Here is a 22,505-nt window from a genome sequence, read left to right as displayed (position 1 = left end):
AGGGACTGATTGTCCTGAAAACTTGACAATTTCAATATATATATATATATATATATATATATATATATATATATATATATATATATATATATATATATATATATATATATATATATGTGGCACGTCTTTAAGACTTTTTAAAAAGACTTTAAATTTATTTTATAATTTTATTAAAATAATTTGCAATGTGCCGATTATATGTTATTTTATTCCACATATACATGTTTTTAGAATAATTTTAATCTATTAAATCAATCTACTAATTTGGTCGAAAATTTCTTTCATAGTGCCATTAGGTACTTGATATTCGATGCATTTGACTTTAGCAGTGTGTCTCTCCGCCACCCATAGTCGTCCTTTTTCGTCGCAGCTCACATCGCACAGTTTATCTAACGACCCTCCGCATGTAATATAGCGAACGAATCGTCCATCCTTATCTAGCACATGTATACATCTGTTGTCCAGATCCGCCAGAAAAATACTTCCCAGAGAGTCGGTAGAAACGCCTCTCGGTTGGAAGGGCTTGTAGAAAGTATCAAACACCTTACCGTGGTATCTAAATCTGAATTTGCCCCTTCTATCCAACACGACCAAAGATGATGTATCCGATACACAGATATCGCCATTTCGGTTTTCAGCAAGAAAGAAATCGTAGCAGTTTGAGTTGAACAGTTCTTTGCCATGGTTGTCATACTGATATTCTCCTCGGACTAGGCCTGTAAGATGGCCATCGACTATTCGGAGAACTTTACTTTGTCTGTTGTCGTCATGCCTAAGGAACAGGAAAAATCCGCATGACTCTGCAAGTGCAGAAGATTTTGCCAGAGCCTCGGCATTCCATCCGGAAGGAACACTGCAACATGGCACTATTACCCCAGTCAACTCTCGTTTGTAAACTGTAGTACGGTCACATATTAACAGCTCATTAGCTGTATTGATACATATAGCAATGGGATTCAGATCAAGGACTGCTGTAGCTACAATAGAACCGGTGTACATATCAAGACATCTTAACGTATTTTCGTTGCTACTTGTCCATATCTGCTCAGAACGTGTACAGGCTAATCTGTGAAGCCGCTTATATGGAGTAGAGAAAGAATATTTTAGCAACTCTCTGTCTGAGGATGCACCAACAGCGGCATCTTGTTTATCATTGGTTTGAATAATGGACTCTTCTGTGAACCGAACCTGAGAATCTGGTATTTCTCCTATTACACTGTCCAGAAAATCTGCGGGAATAGGCTTTAGTGTGAAATTAGGAGGTATAATGTTTCGTAGGTTAGGAACTTTAGTTAGATTTGCATTTTTTGAATTGCGTACAATCAAACTTGAGGCATTCTTTGACTTTAAAAGGGCTTCGTTTTTGACAGCAGCTTGTTTTGCGTCTGACAATATTTCGTTTACTTCTTCCATTTGCTGTTGTAGAATCTTTGCATCCGTTTGTTTTCTCTGTTGGACTTTGGTTTTGTACTTGGATATAACTGCATCGACTCTTCTATGGAGGTTTTTACCGTGCTCCTCAAAAGATGAATCCAATTTGTCGTATGCTTCATTTAATTTTCTGAGTTTTTCATCCTCCTCGCCTAAAATTTTTTCAAGCTCTGGTATGATGCACTGTTGCAGTTCCTCCGTTTCGTTTTGAATGTCCTTGTAGATATTTTGACACAACTCAGTCAATTCTTCCACATTGTGGCTATTGTGATTGGACGAGAGGCATTTCAGACAAATCGGAATCGAACATTTCTTGCAGAACAAGTCGCATTTTAGTTTGGTATGAGAAGAACATGATGGCAAAATAATTTCTGTGCTGGCAGCATGAAAGAGAACTATATCGTGTTTCTTAGATTTATCCAATGCCATATGCCTTGCAACACAAGGGCTGCAGACGTTAGTGTGACACGTACTGCAGTGGACTTCCGCTGGAGATTTTTCCCGCTCATTGTTTGAGCAGACGTCACATCTGATGATATCCTGCGCTCCTTTCATTGGGTCCATTTCCTTAATGTAAAAAAAGACAAACACATATAACAATGCAGAAAAATTAGAAGAAGCAATAAGCATTCTGTCTTCTGGATTGTTATACATCTTCATGTACTCTTTTCTTATAAAAATATAATCTACGTCATGTATATTTCTATATTTACAGAAAAGGTATATATATCGCTCTTGCCACACTATTAACGTAATAAAAATTCATACCATGTGCTTAAATACATCATGCTGTTTTAAGAAAGTGGGCGCGCAAGATAGGAAATATTTACATGAACCATGGACTCGAAACAAATGAGTTTCAAATGCCTAGTACTTCGATCAAAATGGTGCTGCAGAGTCAAACAAAATTTGATCACTTTAATACTTGCAGGTGATTTTACATTTTTGAACCGGTAGTTAATGTTTTCTATCTTAAAAATATGTACATATTCAAAAGGTTAAACTTTATATTTAAGCATTTATTTTTAAGCAGTATAAAATTTGTATAACAGAATAATTAAAATAGAAAATATTAGAAACATGTATAAGAAAACAAGTTCAAATATCTTAGTTTAATAGTTTTACAAAATATTTCATAACGATATTATCTTAAATATGCATTTTCAGAGTGGTTTTACTGCAGAGTTAGTATCCAACACAACATTGAGCGCTACGCTCAGAAAAAGCCGAAATATGTGTGTAACGTATAAAAAATTCCGTTATAAATTTTGAATGCTGTAACTGAAAAAGCAATAAATGTTTCATCAGCAAAAATCAATAGTAAAGATACAAAAGAAAAATTATCAGAAAAAGTAACGACTTCGTCTGAATACAAATCACATCAACCATATTTTACTTGTTGAGACATGTTTCCATTAAGCCATTCAAAACACATTCAATTAAGTGTTATAGCTATATTCTCTATTTTGTCTTTAAAATATTGTAAAAATATATTTCATTTTTTATCTCCTATCTTCAGAAAAAAAAGCATTTTATTCCACGGTGCCACTTACACTATTTTAACTTATGAATTCATGGAGATGGGGCCCCAAAACAACAAAATCATTTAAAAACTGTTCAGAAAATGAGTAGGTTTTTAGATCGTATTGTGATAAAACTACTTCAAGAAATGTCTAGAAGAAAGAAAATTCTATTTCCAAATCCAATTGAAACCAAATAAAGGTGAAAAAACCTTAAAAAATGTACATATTATCGATTATATTTTAACTCTTGTGCGTCCAAATTCCTGCCGAATTAAACTATATTGCAACCACTATTTTTAAGTTTAAGATTGTAGGATTTGGTTTTTTTTTTAAAAAACCAACAAATTAAATGTATTATTTATTTTACATTTGGGAACATCTTATTTAAATATAAAAACATCATTTCAAACTGGATGAAACTTTAACTAAAATACATTTTCGCAACCCGGAAGACAACCTTATATTGCCAAAGGAGGAAAACAAATATATGAAGCTTTAAAAAATTGGGTTGATAATCCTTCGAACCAAAGAATTTATAAAACCTCTTGTAGCCAAGCGATTATCAGAAACACAGACAACCCTTAAATTTACGGGGACAGCCACATTTAAATTTGTTTTACCACCTACCTCAATGTATCGTTAACGTTGTATGGCTTTTATTTCTGCTAAAATTCATTGGAAGGATATAAGCGTTTCGGAAGCAGGATGTTTCGGCATTCGACAAAACGTGACATATATATATATATATATATATATATATATATATATATATATTAAGACTTTTTTCATGTAGAATTAATTTTCCTTATTTAATTTAAGTAGCTATTTATGCTCGATTTGAAATATCCTCAGAATACTTGTGGATCTCCAATCGTGAAGCCGGGTTTATAGACATCGTCGCAGTCTTTCCGTCTGTCTGTCGGTCATTTTATCCAAACATGGTTTTTGCAGAGTTGTATTACTGATGGTTCTCAGCAAGAATGGCGATCGATTGCAGAATGGCTACACTAATCGGTTAATCGCAATCATTCCGACCGATTATAAATTGATGTCGTGTTAAACGAAAAAAGTAAAATAAGCACATTGAATTATAGGTACAGTAATGTTGGTTGTAACGGTACTTGACAGTGATATTAGTATAATTCAATATTGATTTATGAACAGTTGAACACTCAAGGCAGCGACTTATTGTTTTAACAGCCACTATAATTAACACCTGCTGACCAATTTTCCGTCAAAGGTTAAGCCCAGGATCTGGCCCCAGGATCTTGTATCAAACTTAGACTTACGTCAAAAGTTGTAAACTGTCTTGATGTCTTTTGAATGAAAACACTGACAAAATTGAAATGCTACTAAAAGTGTCAGTTACAAATTTCTTTTGTCATTTTATGATAAACCATTATTTTATGACAGGTTGAAAATCTGACTTAAGTCTGAAATTGCTTCATGATCCTGAGGCCTGAACAGTCTCCAATTTAACTTGAATAGATAATAGTCTCGTAAGAAAAAACAAAATTTATTTCGGAATTATATTAAAGGGACTTGGACACGATCTGAGATAAAAAAAAAATATTTTTATTTTTTATGTATAAAATGGTTAACTGGTGCATTTTAAATGATTGACCAAAATATTGAATGTTAAAGTCAAGTTACAAGCGATATACAGAGGTAAGATTTGGTTGTTATGTAAACAAAGCTTGAGTCATATAGTTGTTTACAAAAAATGTAATGAAGAAAATTGCCATTTCTCAGACAAAATGACTTGAAAAAACAATTTAAACTAATTCAGTATCTTCATAAATACTATTATTAACAAAAAAGATACATTTCATTGAAACTTACACCAATACAACATATATGTAAAAAATGACAATATTCGAGCTTTGTTTACAAAACAAAGAATTATGAACTCTGTATCTTGCTTATAACTTGATATTTGACTTTCAAATTTTGACATAGCATTAAAAACTTCTATATTTATCAGTATAAACATTAAAAATGGAAAAATAAAATTTGAAAATTTAAGTCAAATCGTGTCCAAGACCCTTTAGAATATACATTAGTTTTATTTTAGCGACTAATCGAGTACTAATTTTTTAACCGGTTACCATCGTTTCGACCGAGTAAGCGGTAAACCGATTAGAGATTACCATCTCTAGTTCTGAGAATTTATATGAAACTTGCTATGTAGCTTTATTATGACAAATTAAATGTCACGATTGAGAGTTGTTTTTGGGACTGATAAACAGATGATTTTGAAATTAATTTTGAACTACTATTTCTTTTAATTTTAACATACATGATATAAAGTAATTACAAAATAGCAAATAAAGTGATATCTAAGAGTATAAGAAACATGCACATAAACAGTATTAAACGAATCTACCAGTTTCTTTGATGTACAATTGAACTAATGAGAATAATTGCTTGTTAATATCAAGGGATAATGACTCATCGCCACATACTAAAGGTGAATATTAAGGATATGAAAATGGTCTAGTTGTAGCAGATTAAGAAAACGATAATAAAATTTTTGCATTTGAAGAAAAATTAGTAAGCATCTTCGTGTGATTCACATCGACAATTGCCGCTTTTTATAGTATTTTGTGTAAATCATAATTGAGTATGCAATGGGGTCTTAGCTTGGTATTATGTTTAGCTTGCGCTTATCATGTGAAAAAAGAAGGGAGCTTTAGCTATGTTTTAGATTTATATAATGAATTCTTAAATCTTTAAATAGCAGTTTCATTTCTTACTCCTATGCTTAATGTATTCCACAATTGAATAGTGTCCGGTACAAATGAATTCTTAAATAATTTGAGCAACTCTTTTTTTCTAACCAAGTTGTCTTTAAAAGATCATTTTAATTTGATTTTTTAAAAACCCATTTAGCACATAAAATGACATTCCTTATAAAATTGGGAGTGCGATAGGGGAACATATAATGCAGATTCAATACTCTCAAAATGTTTGTTTTTCATGTGTGCCAAAAAGCGTCAGTTCAATTAAGAATTGATCTTGGTGCGGCCTTAAAACCCATTTCGAAATTTCGGACAGCTGGACTTTTATCGAACTACTGACTTTAAAAAAAAGACATCTTGCGTGGAACGTTTATATAATTATAAAGAACATTCTCAACTTTATTTTTAAATTCATTTTCAATGTACCGATGATTTTTTTTTCAAATACACGTTATCAAAAAATTCATTAATCTCTAAGCCAGTGTCTGTGACACATTATGACGAGTCTCCACTTCCTTTACAGATGATACTCGATACATTTGATATTAGCAGTAAGTCTTTCCGCAACCCATAGTCGTCCATTTTCGTTGCAGCTCACATCGCACAGCTTATCTAACGACCCTCCGCATGTAATATAGCGAACGAATCGCCCATCCTTATCCAACATATGTATACATCTATTGTCCAGATCCGCCAGAAAGATATTTCCCTGAGAGTCGGTAGAAACGCCTCTCGGTAGGAAGGGCTTGTCGAAAGTATCAAATACCTTACCGTGGTATTTAAATCTGAATTTGCCCCTTCTATCCAACACGACCAAAGATGCTGTATCCGATACACAGATATCGCCATTTCGGTTTTCAGCAAGAAAGAAAACGTAGCAGTTTGAGTTGAACAGTTCTTTGCCATTTTCGTCATACTGATATTCTCCTTGGACATGGCCATTGACTATTCGCTGAACTTTACTTTGTCTGTTGTCATCACGCCTAAGGAACACGAAAAACCCATTTGACTCTGCAAATGAAGAATTCGCCAAAGCCTCGGTATTCCATCCGAAAGGAGCACTGAAACATGGCGCTATGACTCCCGTCAACTCTCGTTTGTAAACTGTAATGCCGTCACAAATCAACAGCTCATTAGCTGTATTGACACATAAAGCAATGGGATTTAGATCAAGGACTGCAGTGGCCACTACAGAACCCGTCTGCATATTCAGACACCTTAATGTGCTTTCGTTTCCACTTGTCCACAACTGTCCAGAACGTGTACAGGCTAGTCTGTAAAGCTGCTTATAGGGAGCAGGGAATGTAGACAACACCCTGTCTGTGGATGCACCAACAGCGGCTACTTGGTTATTGTTTGGTTGAACAAAGGACCCTTTCTTGAACAGAATCTTGGAACCTGTTATGTCTCCAAAGACACTGTCCAGAAGATCTGAGGGAATTGGCTTTGGTGTGAAATCGGGAGGAATGACGTTTCTCAGATTAGGAACTTTACTTAGATTCGCATTTTCCGATTTGTGTGCAATCAAACTTGAAGCATTCTTTGACTTTAAAAGGGCTTCGTTCTTGACAGCAGCTTGTTTTGCTTCTGACATTATTTCGTTTATTTCCTCCATTTGCTGTTGTAGAATCTTTGCGTCTGCTTGTTTCTTCTGTTGGACTTTGGTTTTGTACTTGGACATAACTGCATCAACTTTTTTATAGAGATATTTACCATGCTCTTCAACAGATGAGTCCAATTTGTCGTATGCTTCATTCAGTTTTTTGAGTTTTTCATCCTCCTCACCTAAAATTTTTTCAAAAGCTGGTATGATGTGCTGTTGAATTTCCTTCGTTTCGTCTTGAATGTCCTTGTAGACTTTTTGACACAACTCTGTTACTTCTTCCACAGTGTGGCTGTTGTGGTTGGAGAAGAGACATTTGAGACAAATCGGAATCGAACATTTCTTGCAAAACAAGTCGCATTTTAATTGGGGATGAGAAGAACATGATGGCAAAATAATTTCTGAGCTAGCAACATGGAAGAGAACTATATCGTGTTTCTTAGATTTATCCAATGCCATGTGCCTGGCGACACAAGGGCTGCAGACGTTAGTGTGACACGTGTTGCAGTGGACTTCCGCTGGCGATTTTTCCCGCTCATTGTCTGTACAGACGTCACATCTAATGACATCCTGCGCTCCTTTCATTGGGTCCATAACCTTCATTGTAAAAAGTTGACGAAAGTTAGAGAGAACGAAAAGTTATTCATGAACCCAATATTTACGTATACCTAAACCACAGGTGTATTAATGTATAATGGGGGTGTATTGTATTTATCACTTTTATTATGCACAAATTCCACATATTCAGAGGCATATGCATCAGCATACCTTGTTCTGTTAAATTACGTTTCATGGTGTTTTTAAAAAACAAAACCCCACAGAATAACGTGTTTTAAATTTGAGTAAATCTTGAAATGAACATTATTTTTCGCAAACCCGGAAGACAATACGGCTCCTGAGGCCAAAAGAGGAGGACCGAGAAAAAACAACTTCCAAAAATTGGGTTTGTACTGTTTAACTTAATTTTTCAGGAGAACTAAAATTCTTGTAGCTTAGGGATACTTAAAAACACAGACATAGACAGTAACAGATACAACTGAAGATTACCTACCTCAAAGCAAGAACCTCCCTCCCGTGAAGCGGAGGAACAGTCGTTTCGGGACCAGGGCGTTTCGGCACCCGTTTAAATTTTAGGACCTGAAATTTTTTTTATTGAATTTTTTTTATATACTAGTATACGATTAATGTTGCTTTTTTTGAGCCAAATATCTTTTAGAACTGAAGTTGGCAAGAAATTAGGATAGTCAATAAATAAACAACAATTCATAAAATACAATTTTGGTTAGCTCAACGGAGTTGAAAGTGCAGTGAGTTTCGATCCCTTTTTGGGCGTTCGTCTTCCCATTTGTCACTCTATTTGTCTGTCTTTCTTCTTCAAATTCTTCTCCATCATGGAAAGTAACGGCAAGCGTCCTCCATGTGTAGCTCTAGCTGGTGGAGAGGGGCTGTTCAAATTTCAGTTTTAAACAAGTGAAAAGCTGTCATAGTGACAGCAAACCGGATTTTCTTTAATGTGAACTGTATCCATAATCCATGTCAACCCTGAATTGATAAACACTACCTACCGTATCCAGTGAAATGGAGTACCCGTATGCAATATTTTACCAAAAATGACAAAGTTCAAAAGCTGGTATTTTTTCATAAATTATCAGATATCAAAATCCTAGCAATATGCACACCTCTGATAAATGTACATTTGATCTGCAAAAGAACAAATTCATATCTTGAAAACTGTAGGAGGAGTTATCCATACAATGAGAGTATCCTTTGGCAGCCGCCCGCATGGCCGTTCGCCCGCCATTTTCACCACTTTAATAACCGGATTTTTCCGTTGGAAAACCCGGTTAATAAAAATATGTAGAGACATTTGATTTTAATTTACTAAACCTATAGAAAAAAAGCTTGTATTACAATGTTTCACGTTTTACCATAACTGCTTCGAATCAAATACTATTAGTAGCTGCAGAAATTTCGGGTTGACATGCCACATTAGAGAGAGAGAGAGAGAGAGAGAGAGAGAGAGAGAGAGAGACTGTAATGCAAGCAAGCTAGAGTTGGAAAGTTGAAAACTATTTATACATTGATCATGTGGTCAGAAAAAGACAACTAGTACAAGTATAATGATTGAATATTAGTATTGTTTACATGTACAACATGTGATAACTGTGCAAGTTTAGGAGAATAAGCGGGGTCCATGTTTCTTTACGAATAAAATATTTTGGGGAGGGGGCTGCTATGTTCCGCATGACTAAGTTCATAATTATGCAGAAATTATTCATATAAAACTGATTTTGAAAATTACAATATAACAGTATACGTCATGTGCAATATTCATATAAAAAATAAACTTAATAGTTAACCAAAATTTCTCTTTCGCTTTCTAAGGTACAATCCCATACACCCCACACCGATCTGCCAATGCAAACGGCATTTTTTCCCCAGTCCTTTGCGGTTCCTTCATTCACACAAAACGAAAAATATCCAGTTAATTATTAGAGCTAATTTTCACATAAGAGTATTTTTTTCGCTTTTTTTTTTACCCCTGTTCTCCTTTCTACATTGAAGATTCGATGATTTTATAACTACTAGTATCTGTACTAAATTTTAGACAAAAAAAAAAACTGATTGAAAAACTTTGACAAAATAAATAACTTTAACTAAATGCAGCATCCGCCGTCGTTTTTAAAATATATATATATATATATATATATATATATATATATATATATATATATATATATATATATATATATATATATATATATACATATATATATATATATATATATATATATATATATATATATATATATATATATATATATATATATATATATATTTTAAAAACGACGGCGGATGCTGCATTTAGTTAAAGTTATATATATATATATATATATATATATATATATATATATATATATATATATATATATATATATATATATATATATATATATATATATATTGTATCAAAACCGACGCAACCTTTGTGAGTGTGATGATCATGTAAAAACTGTAAGTCGGAATGTAAAAAAAAAGTGAATTGGAAATTATATTGAATACATTAAATATGTTTGAATAGATTCTATAATTTGCAGAAATTTCTAACTTAATTTGGTAGCTTGATGAAAAAACACAAACATTTCGTTCTTTAAAAACATTCATATTAAACACGACATGCATCTTCTATAGTAAAGTTTAGAGTTATAAAAAACCCCAGAAAGCTTTAAAAACAGTATCGACATCCGAAAACTCTCCATCGTTTTAAATCCAAATGCCCCGATAATAAAGAGAATCGTTCTGAACGTTAAACGTGGGTTTTCGGCGATGAGACCTCTCAAAAACATCAATTTTTACTATCTATTATAGTCCACAGTGGTGTCGGAAGCAAATTGAAAGTGAGGGGGTAGACTAATCATCACACATCTTTACAAGCAACAAAAATAAATGCTTATTAATGCTCATTCCCAATATATATTATGAAATTCTTAATGGGAGGGGGTAGTGTTGTATACATATAACTAAAAAAAAAATCTTACCTACCAAAATTCCCCCCCCCATCTTGAAATTCCTAATCCGTGGGGGAGGGGGGGGGGGGGCAGTATACCTATAACTGTAATTTTCAATATCACCCCTAATATTCCCTTTTTTCAATTCAATTCCTTACATTCTACCTAAAATGTGGGAGCAGGGACGGCAACTTCCTGATACTTCACTTTCTTATATGTAAATCTAAGACATATTATGTTTGCTGCAAGAAAAAGTGGAGGGGGGCTAGCCCCTCCCTGATGCTATGTCGCCCATAGTCCAACCGTAAAACCCAACTTTCGCCTATGGACATGCGGTTGTTCGATGAACCTGAGCAAGTTGTCTTTCTTTGAATATTGTGATTAAATACATTCCAATCTGATATCTGAATTTTAAACAGAATCTTACACTCGAGCTGCCGTGTCCGTTGACCCTACTAAAAATGTGGTACCATTTTCTGATGTTCATACACCACTAACGTTACATAAATCTCATTTTTTTTATTCAGATAATAAAAGGGAACTATTAATTAACAATAAAATAGCCCGTTTAAGTTTAACATCAAGTGGAAATGCACGCTACCAGGAATCGGAAATTCGCTCGATACACATTCTTTTTTTTTAAAATAATATTTCTAAGACTGAGATCAAGTTATGGTAAGCAAACATTTGGATATTTGATACAACCAAAATTAAAATTTACGTTTGAGAAAGATCAAAATGTGACAAATTTTACGTTAATGTATAAACTACTGCATCAACGCTTAATGTGAAAAAATAATTGCGGAACAGCCCTTTAACTTGTAAACTTGCATATTACCACTTGATCACCTCTTACCCCTGAAGCTCTCAAAGATAAACCAACATCTGGGTGTTTCTGATAAATATTTATTTGAAGGCAAGATGCCATAATACTTTGTAACAAATCTGAATCACAAATAACATGTACATAAATCCTGCATCACAGTTTGCTAAGGCAGAAGCTGGGGGTTGGATGGTTCTATCAACCACACAAAATTATTGCCTTGTACAACTCATATATATAAACCTATACACAAGTTAAAACTACAGCATCAAATGTCAATAATCTAAAGCTTTGGTTAAAAGCAACTCCTTCTATTGCAAATAATTCCATGGAAGACAAAGCACATATATGGACTCTTGACATGGAATGACGAATTTTGAGAAGTGACAACCATTTCTAGTAAACATACATAGTTGGACCTAGTGATTGATGGGGAAAATGGGAGTACATATGTTGAATGAAGATGGGTACAGTGTGTGTACATGTATGTAACGGTTGTCACACCGAAAAAGGTTTATATATAACACACAAATCCATACTGATGAAGCACCAAACAAACAAACAAACAAACATAGTCAGCATCCATTAACATTGGCAAAAACATCAATTATTTATACAAATACATGTACACAAGTGTAATTACCCACTGTATGTTTAAAAAAAAAGGAGATGGACCTCATTGAACGTGATACATGTCACATTTAATGCCAGTGTTGATTTTTTGAAAATCAATGCCCATGACCATACAATTGAAAATAATCTGCCAATTATACAGAGCTATTGTGCAAGGCAAGTTACAATATAAATGTTTTTTTTTTTTTAAAAGAAGCTTTTCCATAAATTTTTGATGATCAATAAAGGGTTTCATAGAATTATATCTGGAAGGTGACAAAACAAGGATTTAGATTGAGAGGGAAATTTTGACTAAATCTTGCCTTACAATTGATCACAAAAAAATCCCTGTTAAGTTTTAGCACTAAAGTTATGTAGACATTAATGGAATTCTTATGTACACAGTTTGCTGTTAACCAGTGTTGTATACAACATCATGCATGTCAAACTTCTATCCATCATGGTCATTATATTGGTAAATGTGGCACAAAGAAAACTTGTCCCTCAACAAAAAAAAATCAAAAAAATCAGCAGTGTATGTCAACATAAAAACTTCAACATCAACCTGATCACATATGTCTAAGTGTTGATAAATGGACTCAAATCTGCAGCATCAGGTTACAATAGAAGGAGAAAATGGGGGTTTTGGGGAGGGCACAGAATGAAGTACATTGTAATCCAAGAATAAAAATGCCAAAAAAACATGGTAACATTCAAGGCTACAAAAAACAGACATTTAAAAAAACAAAACAAATAAATAAACAACAACGTGGTGTTCTGATTACACACAGCCCAGTGGATGAATATGAATCACGGTGGTCAGTTTTTGAGGGCGGCCATCATGGACGTGAAGTCCGACAGTCTCTGATAATCTGGGTCGTCCTCTTTCTTGCCGTCCTCTGAATCTTTGTAGGCCGGATTCTTAGATTTGTGAGGAAGTCTTAGTGTACACGGCAACATTTCCGACATCACTGTATGATGGGTGACTAGTGCTAATAGGTCAGGCCACTCTTTCTCCAAGCCCTGATTAAATAAAAAATAAATTATCTTATAATTACACTGTACCCCTTACACATAGATTACTTCAAGGACAGGTTGAATCACTTCTCCATCTTTTTATCATCCAATTTTCATTTTATTGTGAAAAAAAAATAAACTGCAGGGTAACGAATGCACAAGTCTGGTGCAAGACATAAAATTTTTCATTCAAACTCCAGAACAGATGTCGGCAGTTTATTACCTTTAACTTCACGCCCCTCTGTGTTTTCAATATGAGATAATGGGAAATTCCTGTCGGATTTTCAAACTTTGGCACTCGGACGGACAAGGCATAACAACCTGGATGGGTGGAGCTATCTCTGACTATAAATGACCCTATCTCCTCCTGCTGTAGAATTTCTAATGCAATCTCTCTGTAAAATTCAAACATTCGAATGTTATCATTAATGCAAGAAATGAAGTTATTCACTAACATCATAAATATTCCCTGTATACAATACCAGATACTTTTATTAAAAATTTAAAAAAAAAATTTATCATAAGGAAGGAACAACGCGGTTATAATTTCTACTACAAGTCAAATATTAAGACTCACAGGTCATGTCATAGGGATCGTTTTATTGCCTAATTATGCATTTGGAATTGTTATTACTAAAATATGAAGCATGAAATGTGGTGGAAGACTGAATTTGTCATGATTTATTGAACATTCCAGCTTTGGTTCCATTATTAAAGATGCATATCAAAGTCTCTCAGGACTAACAACTCTGAGAAGCATCTATTGTACAGAAATTCTACAGCCTCATTTCAAGATAAATTAAAGTGTATCAATGCAGGAATGTTTATTATCTAATAAAAAGCCAAGAAAGAAATTGTATTGCTTCACTGACGACCCCATGCAATACTGGTAATAAGGATAATGCAAAAGACAAATAATACCCACTCAAAAATCCATATCTTATTATGTTTGCTCTGAAAACCTCATCATGCAATAGATGAAACAGTTTTCATCAAATGTTGGTGAACTGAAAAATCGATATGTTTTTCCATTCTCTATACCCAGACAATGGCATCTTATAAGCAGACACCATGACATGGTCTTACCTTGGGATTCCGGCCTGATACCAAGAGGAATGTCGCAAGGTTTCATCCTCAATATGGCTTCTGTCCAAACCCATCAAGGACTCCAAACTGAATGTAAAAAAAAATGAAAAATAATTAAAGATCATGAGCGAGGAATTTCTCTTCACAATATATCCTCTTACATCAATCATGTTTTTATATTCCAAAATTCCCATCAACACCTGAAAACCTTTAAATTTTTTTTTTTTTAAACTCGATTGATGTATGTACCTCCATTTCTTCCCTCCTTCATTATTGGATATGCTAGTATTCACATAGTTTTCATCTATGTCACTACCTTTGGCAACGAATCTGAACGTAATTCCCATATTACAATTCTTGTTTTTCACACCACCTCTGAAGAGGCTGAGAGAATCTACACTGGGCCTCCATTCATGTTTCCTAATAAACATTCAAACATGCAAAGCCGAGAGAGAGAAAGAAAAAACCAACAAGCCAGCTGTCAGTCAATCGCCTGAGTGTTACGAGACCTCCATTTCATTTCCGGTGTGAAGGTATCTGCTTTTTTTTCTATTGATTGCATTAATATTTAATGCTGACTTCTGAGGCTTGGCAAGACCTGGATGCATCATCAGACACTTTTTTCATCCAGTCATGTCACAACCCAATATTTCCCCCCTGCACATTAGTTGACCTTAAATATGATGAATGTGGATTATGCAGCAATTAATATTATCCTGTCAAAATGATGCCCAGGTCGATCAAATTTCACCCAATCTCCAGATATCTATTTGCCAACTGTGTAATCTTAGCCTGATATTTTTTAGTTTGTGTGTGCTTTACAAAAATAAGGAATTTTTTGTTTTTGTTTTGGTATAACTTGATCTTCAAACATTTCACTGAGTTGAGGAAACACTTAATACTTGAGTGTGATCCTTACACCAAAACTAAAAAATATCCATTCAACTTGAAAAAAATAATGACCATGGACGTTTTTCTTATGGAAATGTAAACTTCAATGTGAGCATGAAATCTGAGAATGTTGAGAAGAAATTAAAAGTTTTTATCATAACCTGCCTTCAATGTTTCATGCAACCAAACACAGCAATGATTGATACGGTCCTAATTTTACATTAGTTAAATTTCCAGCATAAATATTGATGACTCATTTGCTTGGTCTATGACATCATTTGTTTTGGGTCCCATTTTTTTTAAAATTTAAATCAGCTAGCATGCAAAAATTGGCAAAGGAATTCAACTATTTAAAAAATCCAATGCAAGGGGTAAAAAAATTTCATCTTCCCATCTTGTTTTATTATACAGCTGATATGTTAATGTCAGGGGAGAGATGCCACGTTCCACCTATCTCAATTTGCCCCAACTTAAACAACTGTCAAAAGCTTTTGTACAGATAAACAGCTAAACAAGCCCTGGGGTAAAAAAAACTTTCCTTATAAATCTACAAGATGCAAAAAATTCAGTTTGGTTTATTTACTTTCAACTGAAAAAAAACCCCCTAAAAACATCTGACACAATTTTACAGACATTACGTTATAAATGTTGTAACTTAAAGAAAGAGTGAGGTCTTTTCAAACACTTTATTACCATAATCAACAGACTTTCTAAAAAAAAAATGTTCAAAACCTTTATCACCCCATATCTCATATACATGTATACATATGTTAATAAAAAATCAGCCAAAATAAATATTTTTCTTACCTCCCTGCTACAATTTTCACCATTTTTCACTTACATCCCCGACGATGACAATTAATCTTACACCAGAAAAAAAATAACTGTCCAATCTTACAGCACAAAATACAATGTATTCCAGTAAAAACAAATCTGTTTAATATCATTTAAAGAAGGCCTAATTTTTATATGTTTTTCCCCCCTATAATCTCTTGGAATACTCTTACAATAAATCAGGCCCAGTGGTTTAAGATGACTTGACAACAATGGAATCAATCAGAACAGCTTAGATCAATGACAAAAAAGGAAGATTACACCACATCATCACAAACAAATGCTAATGATCGGATTTTACACCAGTATTACAGGGAAACAATGCTCGGGAGGATGACCTCATCCACATAATCGGGTGAAAAGTAAAGACAGAATATTACTTTTAAAAATTCACTAACAGAATGTTAAGCAAGAAAGCTCGGCGTTTAACTAAAAAGCTCAGCATGATACCCCCCCCCCCTTTTTTTTATCCCCCTTACAAGATTTATTTTTGGAATGCGGTAATTCTCAGACTCTCTTATGTAAAAGTCACTGACAAAGAAACTTATGGTGGGGACCTTGACAAACAACTTAAAAAGATCATCCATTCTGCCATTACAGAGTCCCTGGGATCACCACTCTCTCCAGAGAAAAGTCCCATAATCCTTTCTCTGAATAAATCCTTAAGTGTGTTTATTCTACATTTCTGTTCATGTGTTTTCCGATTGCTTACACTGTTTACAGAATGTCAAGCATATATCAATGGATGAAAAGTATATAAAGAAGCTTGATCAAAGAATTGGCTTTACATAAATAGATTGCTTCCAAAAAGGCCTTCTTTGTTTCTTAACTCTTGTCTTATAATAGACAATGGTATAATACCATGATGTACACAAATTGAGGGTGGAGCAATTTATATACACTGCTTTAATTGAATTATTGAATGAATCACAAATATCCTTTTCTTACTAAGAGGTATGCACATAAAATTTCTCCCAAACATGCAATATGGCTACAAATGCTGATAGGCTATTTCTGCAGAGCTTTTATGTAAAATGCTTGGATGACTAAGATTGAAATATTACTCACAAAGCTGGCTTTCACACAAAACTATTCAATTCTGGCTCTACTGAAGTTTTGTAAGTAAAATGATAAAATAATACATACAAACAGAGATATCTGGTAAAGACTTGGTATCTCAGAAATATTTCGTGAAAGGAAACAAGATTTACCTGTGACAAAAACTATGTCAACAAACAATTAGGCTAAACAAAATGAAATTCCAGAAATCCGAGAGAAACGTACATTTGCCAGAAGCAAGTCACAACATGGAATTCAATGGCTGCATGCCCATGCCTAAGAATCACTGATCATTCCTGTACATCTTTACAATGTATATGTATTTCTTCCACATTTTTTTTTTCAACTTACTCTATTTATAGCATGCTTTTGTTACATTGTTTTAACGACAATTTATCATTCTACATCAATCAAAGTATGACTCAGATCGAGACATTATGATTCCCCTGTCATATTAAAAAAATCCAGTTTGTTTGATATACCTCAACTAATCTGTGACTCAATACACAAACTTTTCATCAAATCTAATATTTCAGATTTTTTATCAGTTGCGCTAAGATTAAATTTAAGACATCTTTTATTATTAAAGAATTGTGAATACACCCTGTTGAATTCAATTCTAAAACATTGTATTGAACCCTAACTGAATGAATTTTTCATATAAAACCATCTCAAGCTTTTTTTATAATTTAAGAAATTTTTCAATCTAAATGCAAACCCAACTTTTTATTAATGGGACCTCTAATGCATGAATACCACATTAATCATATGGCCTGTTTTTTTTTCACCCTCCATCTTTTGACATTGGTTTTTCTTTAGACCTTCTTGCCAACAGGCAAACAAATCCGTTCTAAAAAGAAAACATTTATTTTGCTGTTTTTAAACTTTTCCGCCACCTTCCAAACATTTACAGAGGTCCTATGGAGTGTGAAGATTTGAAGGGGATAGAGAAAACAGCCATCTTTAAACATGTCTCGGTATTGCTATCTGATTTTATGGGCACTTAATTTACCATTAAAATCATTTATTTCTTGTTCGCAGACCATTAAGAGATGAATATTAATTTTTTCCCCAAACTTTTACACTGGAGTCTGAATGGTCTTAAAGCCATTAAACTGACATGAAATCCCTTTCTCCTTTTCTCCTGTGTTCTCTCCTGTTATCATGTAACAACAGCATAAAGTTAAGTGTCAGCCATATCTTATCTGATGAAAAGTAGACTACCACAATCAACATCTAATCCATTTTGGTAAAGATGATTGCCCCCGCCCCCTCCCATCCTTGTGTTGGTACTTGGATTAGAGAATCACACATAAAATATATACATATATGTATGACTGTTGGATTTTGTATAAATGATTTTCTTTTGACTTACTTTGACTGTACTTATTTTTCATGGTAAAACAAAAAGGCAAAAAAGAATGCTGGGGTAAATTTTTCAATAAATCCAAGGTAAAGGCAGGGATGGGGTCAATTGCATTAGAATGTAATTAATTAAATTACAATTACTTGCTTTAAACCCTCAATCAAATTACCATTACCATTATAAGGATATTAAAGTGTAGTTAATTAAATTACAATTACTTTGCACACATATTAATCAATTATGACAAAATTTTGTATTCCTTGTAGCATAAAGAGAAATCTACCATTTCTAAATGCAGGTAAAATTAATCAAATAAACTTCATAGAATTTTGCATTTGTCATGAATATATTGTAAATATGATTCGGTCTCTAATCCTTAACATTTTCATTACAATAATCCATTGATTAATTACCAAACTATTCATTCATTTTTATATGAATAGAAATGTCTATTTATTATTGCATTTAAATGGAAAATTGGTTGAATTCTGGTCATTGGAATAACCTCAAATAATTAAGTTTTATCGTTGACTTTTCAATTAACGTAATAACATTACATCTGAAAATAGTATTATGACGAATTTTTAAAACCTAGTAGAAATTGCACAGATACATAAATGTCACACAGAAAGTCCACTTTTATGATAAATCGGCCTGTCCCAAACATTTAATAGCAAAATAACCAAAGAAAATTAATCAGTTGCGACTGTTTTCAATCAGGAAAAAAGAAAAACTAAACCAACATAGAATTTTATGACTCCATTGGCTGGTTTGAATATTTCGATGATAGAATCATTTGTATTTTACGACTTGGATCACATAATCATCTATATGGAGATCTCGGGCTTCAGTGAAATCAATTACCAGATATTGGGGACTCCAAATTACCACATGATGAAAAGTATCAGTGGAGAAAAAATAAACATCATTTTTATGATTTTCCAACATCCCTGAACCATTACAAACGGGCAACATCAAACAGACCTGCCGATACCAAATTTGTTTTACAGCCTTTTACAACCGAGAATTTACATAAAACCATTCAGGTGTTTTACACCCATACTTCATGACGTTCAATCCAGTTTATTTTAACCGCACATGATTCACCATTAATTTCTAAATGAAATCACCGTTGCAATCCACAACTGAAAAACGATTACAAAAACCAGCATCCTTACCCAGTTATCTTAGCGGATTTCCTCTGCTTCTTTCGTTCAATCCATCTCTGAAAAATGCTCATGTCATAATAATAGTCCTTTGGCTTTGATGCCCCTGTACATTTTTCAGGGGGTAGTGCTACTCGTAGCACCGTGTCTTCTGATAAAGTCATTTTGGAGGAGTGAGGGTTTCTGTATCCATCGCACTGCGAATCCTCCCAGGAATGAATCAGACGCACCATTGAAATGTGGTGGTTCTCTTTCATAGGTAAATCATATAATGGGCTGGTCACTTGTCATTCAAGTCAAAATATTTTTTTCGCCTTCCGAATAAAATGGCAATATATCCTTTATGTATTGATTCAAACGCTCAACTAATTCAAAATTCCAAAAGCTATCCCTGATCAATTAAACACAGTCTGTATATGCAGAAATCAGATCTACCAGTTTAATCAATTTGAAACCAAATACCTGGTAATAAATCATCCACAAGGTTTGTATGGAAAAAAATAACCCTCCAATAATTCTCAGACAAAGCTCATCAATGTCATTAAAAAAATGTTTCTAATTGTTCGTGTCACCTGAAATCAGACTGTCCCGAGTCTCAGGTGTGGCCAGGTATTGTCTTATGTTTACCTGGAAGGTATTGTTTTGTCTCAATCATTGATCAGGAATCCATTGTTTTGCTCACTTCTCTCCTTCCAGGGTCACAGTTTGGAATTTTCCAAATATTTTAGTACTTCCCCCTTTTCGTTTCACTGCCGAGACTTTGTGTCCTTCACTGGCCAGATTAAATAACTTTTCCTATATTTCATGAAAAGATCTTTTTCTCTCTCTTTAAATATTGTTCTTTTCAAAAGAGGAAATGTTTCATACTTCACTCACACTCGCTAAGCACACACTAATGAAAGCCGATTTCTTTGAATGTTTTCACTTTTTCTTGATAAATATCAAAATTCCAGTGGATTGTGTTGAAATCTTGTAAACGGCCTTTCGCTTGGCTGAGTGACAGTGTTAGAACTTGACGGAGGTAAATTATGGCCGTATAACCTCTCTCCCGGTGCTTTCACATCAAAGGCTCCTTTCTCAGGTAATGTCCAGGAAACTCAGAATGTCATCAAAGCATGGGAGAAGTCCCCAGTCTCTCTGTTAATTCCTCTGTTTACAAACCACAAAGCACTGCTCCGTTAATCCTTATCTGTTAAATCTACTAATGTTTTCTCACCTTGGAACAAGTTATCTCCCTTTCAAAACATTAATCTGTTACAATTCAATAATTAGCGCGGGCCCTTAGGTCGTAGCGTGTAATTAGTCCACTATTACAGCATGTTCGAGAGGCCGAAATCAACACATCACACAGTGGAGTCAAGGTGTAAACCGACACAGGAATGCTTGGATTAAGTTAAGGTGTCAAACTTCTGGGGGTCAGTCATACCTTATCGAAAGTCCACCTCATCATGTTAACACTTTGTTGACTAATGAATTAAATACTTCAAACAGTTTGGAAATTCTCTGAATGATATCAGATAAAACAGAGACACTGTCCAATCAACACCTGATAATGTCACCTGTGTTTGTAGTTTTTTCGGCTATTTCTGCCACATCACAAAATACCTGTAGCAGGCTATAAACCAATCAAGCCAGTGTTTATCCCCAAGTTATTGGCAACAAATTGTTCACAAATCATCAGGCTGCCATGAATTCTGTGAGGATGGCTCACATCAATACACAGAAATTCCTCTCATCACCTGCTGCCAATAATCTTCAGAATGTTTTTTCAGCTCAGCAGGAAATAATAGATGATTACACACAAGTTCAAACTGATCCCATTAAACATCCTCGGGGAAACTTTGCCCTGTAATCACGGCTTATTGTCAAAACTGTTTTTTCAGCCATCTACCACATCCCTTGAACTTACACGGCAGTTTGGTGTATGAGCTTTCTAAGGAATCGTGTCCACAGTTCAATTAATTTTTAAGCGAAGGGAAGAACGAATTTTTAAAACTAAATTAATCTCTTTTAAAAACCTAAAAACCCACTGTAAGTATGGTTCAACTCAATAACACAAACACGTTGTTCCTTAAATTTCAATTTAATTTTAGGGTAGATACCTGGGCAATATTTGTGACCCTGATATAAGCAAACTTATGGACGGCATTGTTCACATTCCATGAGGCAATGAAATATGACAGTGACAATAAAATCACTGCCTGACAATAAAGATTTTAAACATGCAGTGCTAAGACCCAAGTCAAACAAACAATTCTAATCTTCTTTTTGGAACCCCACAAAAGCGCGCAGAGGGCTTTTAACGTCCCGCTGACTCAAAGGGCCTAATCCAATGCCTTTACATTGCCTCTCCATTCAAGACGGCTGATTTTACTGCCTGCCCAATCAAGAAGTCTACTCAAATCTCCAGTAAGGGGAAATAACTGGCTGACAGAGGTGTAATTTCAGATAATGAGTGTGTCCAGTTCGTCATTCAGATTTCAAGATGAGAAAATTATGGTCCATTTACTTGTTAATTGGTCCTTTTAAAGCCCCCAAGCACACCTTCATTATGTTCTGTATGAACTCAGGCAACTTTTAAAAAATAAATTAAATTTCAATAAATTCATGACTAAATTTGATATCAAAGAGTACTTTATTAAAGAAAATAGTTATTTTTCGACCAACATGCTTTTCTCTTTGTTTATTTGGAGAGTTGGTAGAGAGATGGCCTTGCATGGCCAGCAGGGTTACTGTCAATCCCCCTGTAGCTGGCCTATCCCTGAGTCATTAACTTGATGTCCTCAACCTCTCATAACAAATGACCATCTTCAAGTAACTTTAACACCTGAGTCACTCATTATA

General features: G+C 34.1%; 3 protein-coding genes across 5 annotated transcripts in view; all 3 read right to left on the bottom strand.

Annotated features, from left to right (window-relative positions):
• Positions 1 to 246: 246 nt before the first annotated feature.
• On the bottom strand, positions 247 to 1,998 carry LOC128187557 (uncharacterized). Its single transcript, XM_052857973.1, has one exon. The coding sequence runs from the start codon at positions 1,993 to 1,995 to the stop codon at positions 247 to 249; it is 1,749 nt and encodes a 582-aa protein (XP_052713933.1). The 5' UTR covers positions 1,996 to 1,998.
• Positions 1,999 to 6,093: 4,095 nt separating this feature from the next.
• Positions 6,094 to 8,378, bottom strand: LOC128186594 (E3 ubiquitin-protein ligase TRIM71-like). Its single transcript, XM_052856422.1, has 2 exons — positions 8,350 to 8,378; positions 6,094 to 7,895 (listed from the first exon to the last, which is right to left on the bottom strand). Exon 2 carries the CDS (start codon positions 7,890 to 7,892, stop codon positions 6,213 to 6,215), a length of 1,680 nt encoding a protein of 559 aa, XP_052712382.1. The 5' UTR covers positions 7,893 to 7,895; positions 8,350 to 8,378; the 3' UTR covers positions 6,094 to 6,212.
• Positions 8,379 to 11,697: 3,319 nt separating this feature from the next.
• The window catches only part of LOC128187310 (uncharacterized), a 36,659-nt gene continuing 25,851 nt past the window's right edge, over positions 11,698 to 22,505 (bottom strand). For all 3 annotated transcript variants that reach the window (XM_052857705.1, XM_052857706.1, XM_052857707.1), the window contains 3 exons: positions 14,346 to 14,432; positions 13,483 to 13,654; positions 11,698 to 13,265 (listed from right to left, as the gene is read on the bottom strand). In XM_052857705.1, coding sequence (XP_052713665.1) covers positions 13,062 to 13,265; positions 13,483 to 13,654; positions 14,346 to 14,432 — 463 coding nt within the window. In that variant the 3' untranslated portion in view covers positions 11,698 to 13,061. The remainder of the gene's footprint in view (positions 13,266 to 13,482; positions 13,655 to 14,345; positions 14,433 to 22,505) is intronic.

The sequence above is a fragment of the Crassostrea angulata genome, chromosome 6, assembly GCF_025612915.1.
Source record: "Crassostrea angulata isolate pt1a10 chromosome 6, ASM2561291v2, whole genome shotgun sequence".
Classification (NCBI taxonomy): domain Eukaryota; kingdom Metazoa; phylum Mollusca; class Bivalvia; order Ostreida; family Ostreidae; genus Magallana; species Magallana angulata.
Note: the sequence above shows the minus strand (reverse complement) of the source record. Positions and strands in the feature narration are given on the sequence as shown.

Excerpts from the sequence above, each read along its gene's own strand:
- LOC128187557 (XM_052857973.1), bottom strand. The coding sequence starts at position 1,995 with ATGGACCCAATGAAAGGAGCGCAGGATATCATCAGATGTGACGTCTGC.
- LOC128186594 (XM_052856422.1), bottom strand. The coding sequence starts at position 7,892 with ATGGACCCAATGAAAGGAGCGCAGGATGTCATTAGATGTGACGTCTGT.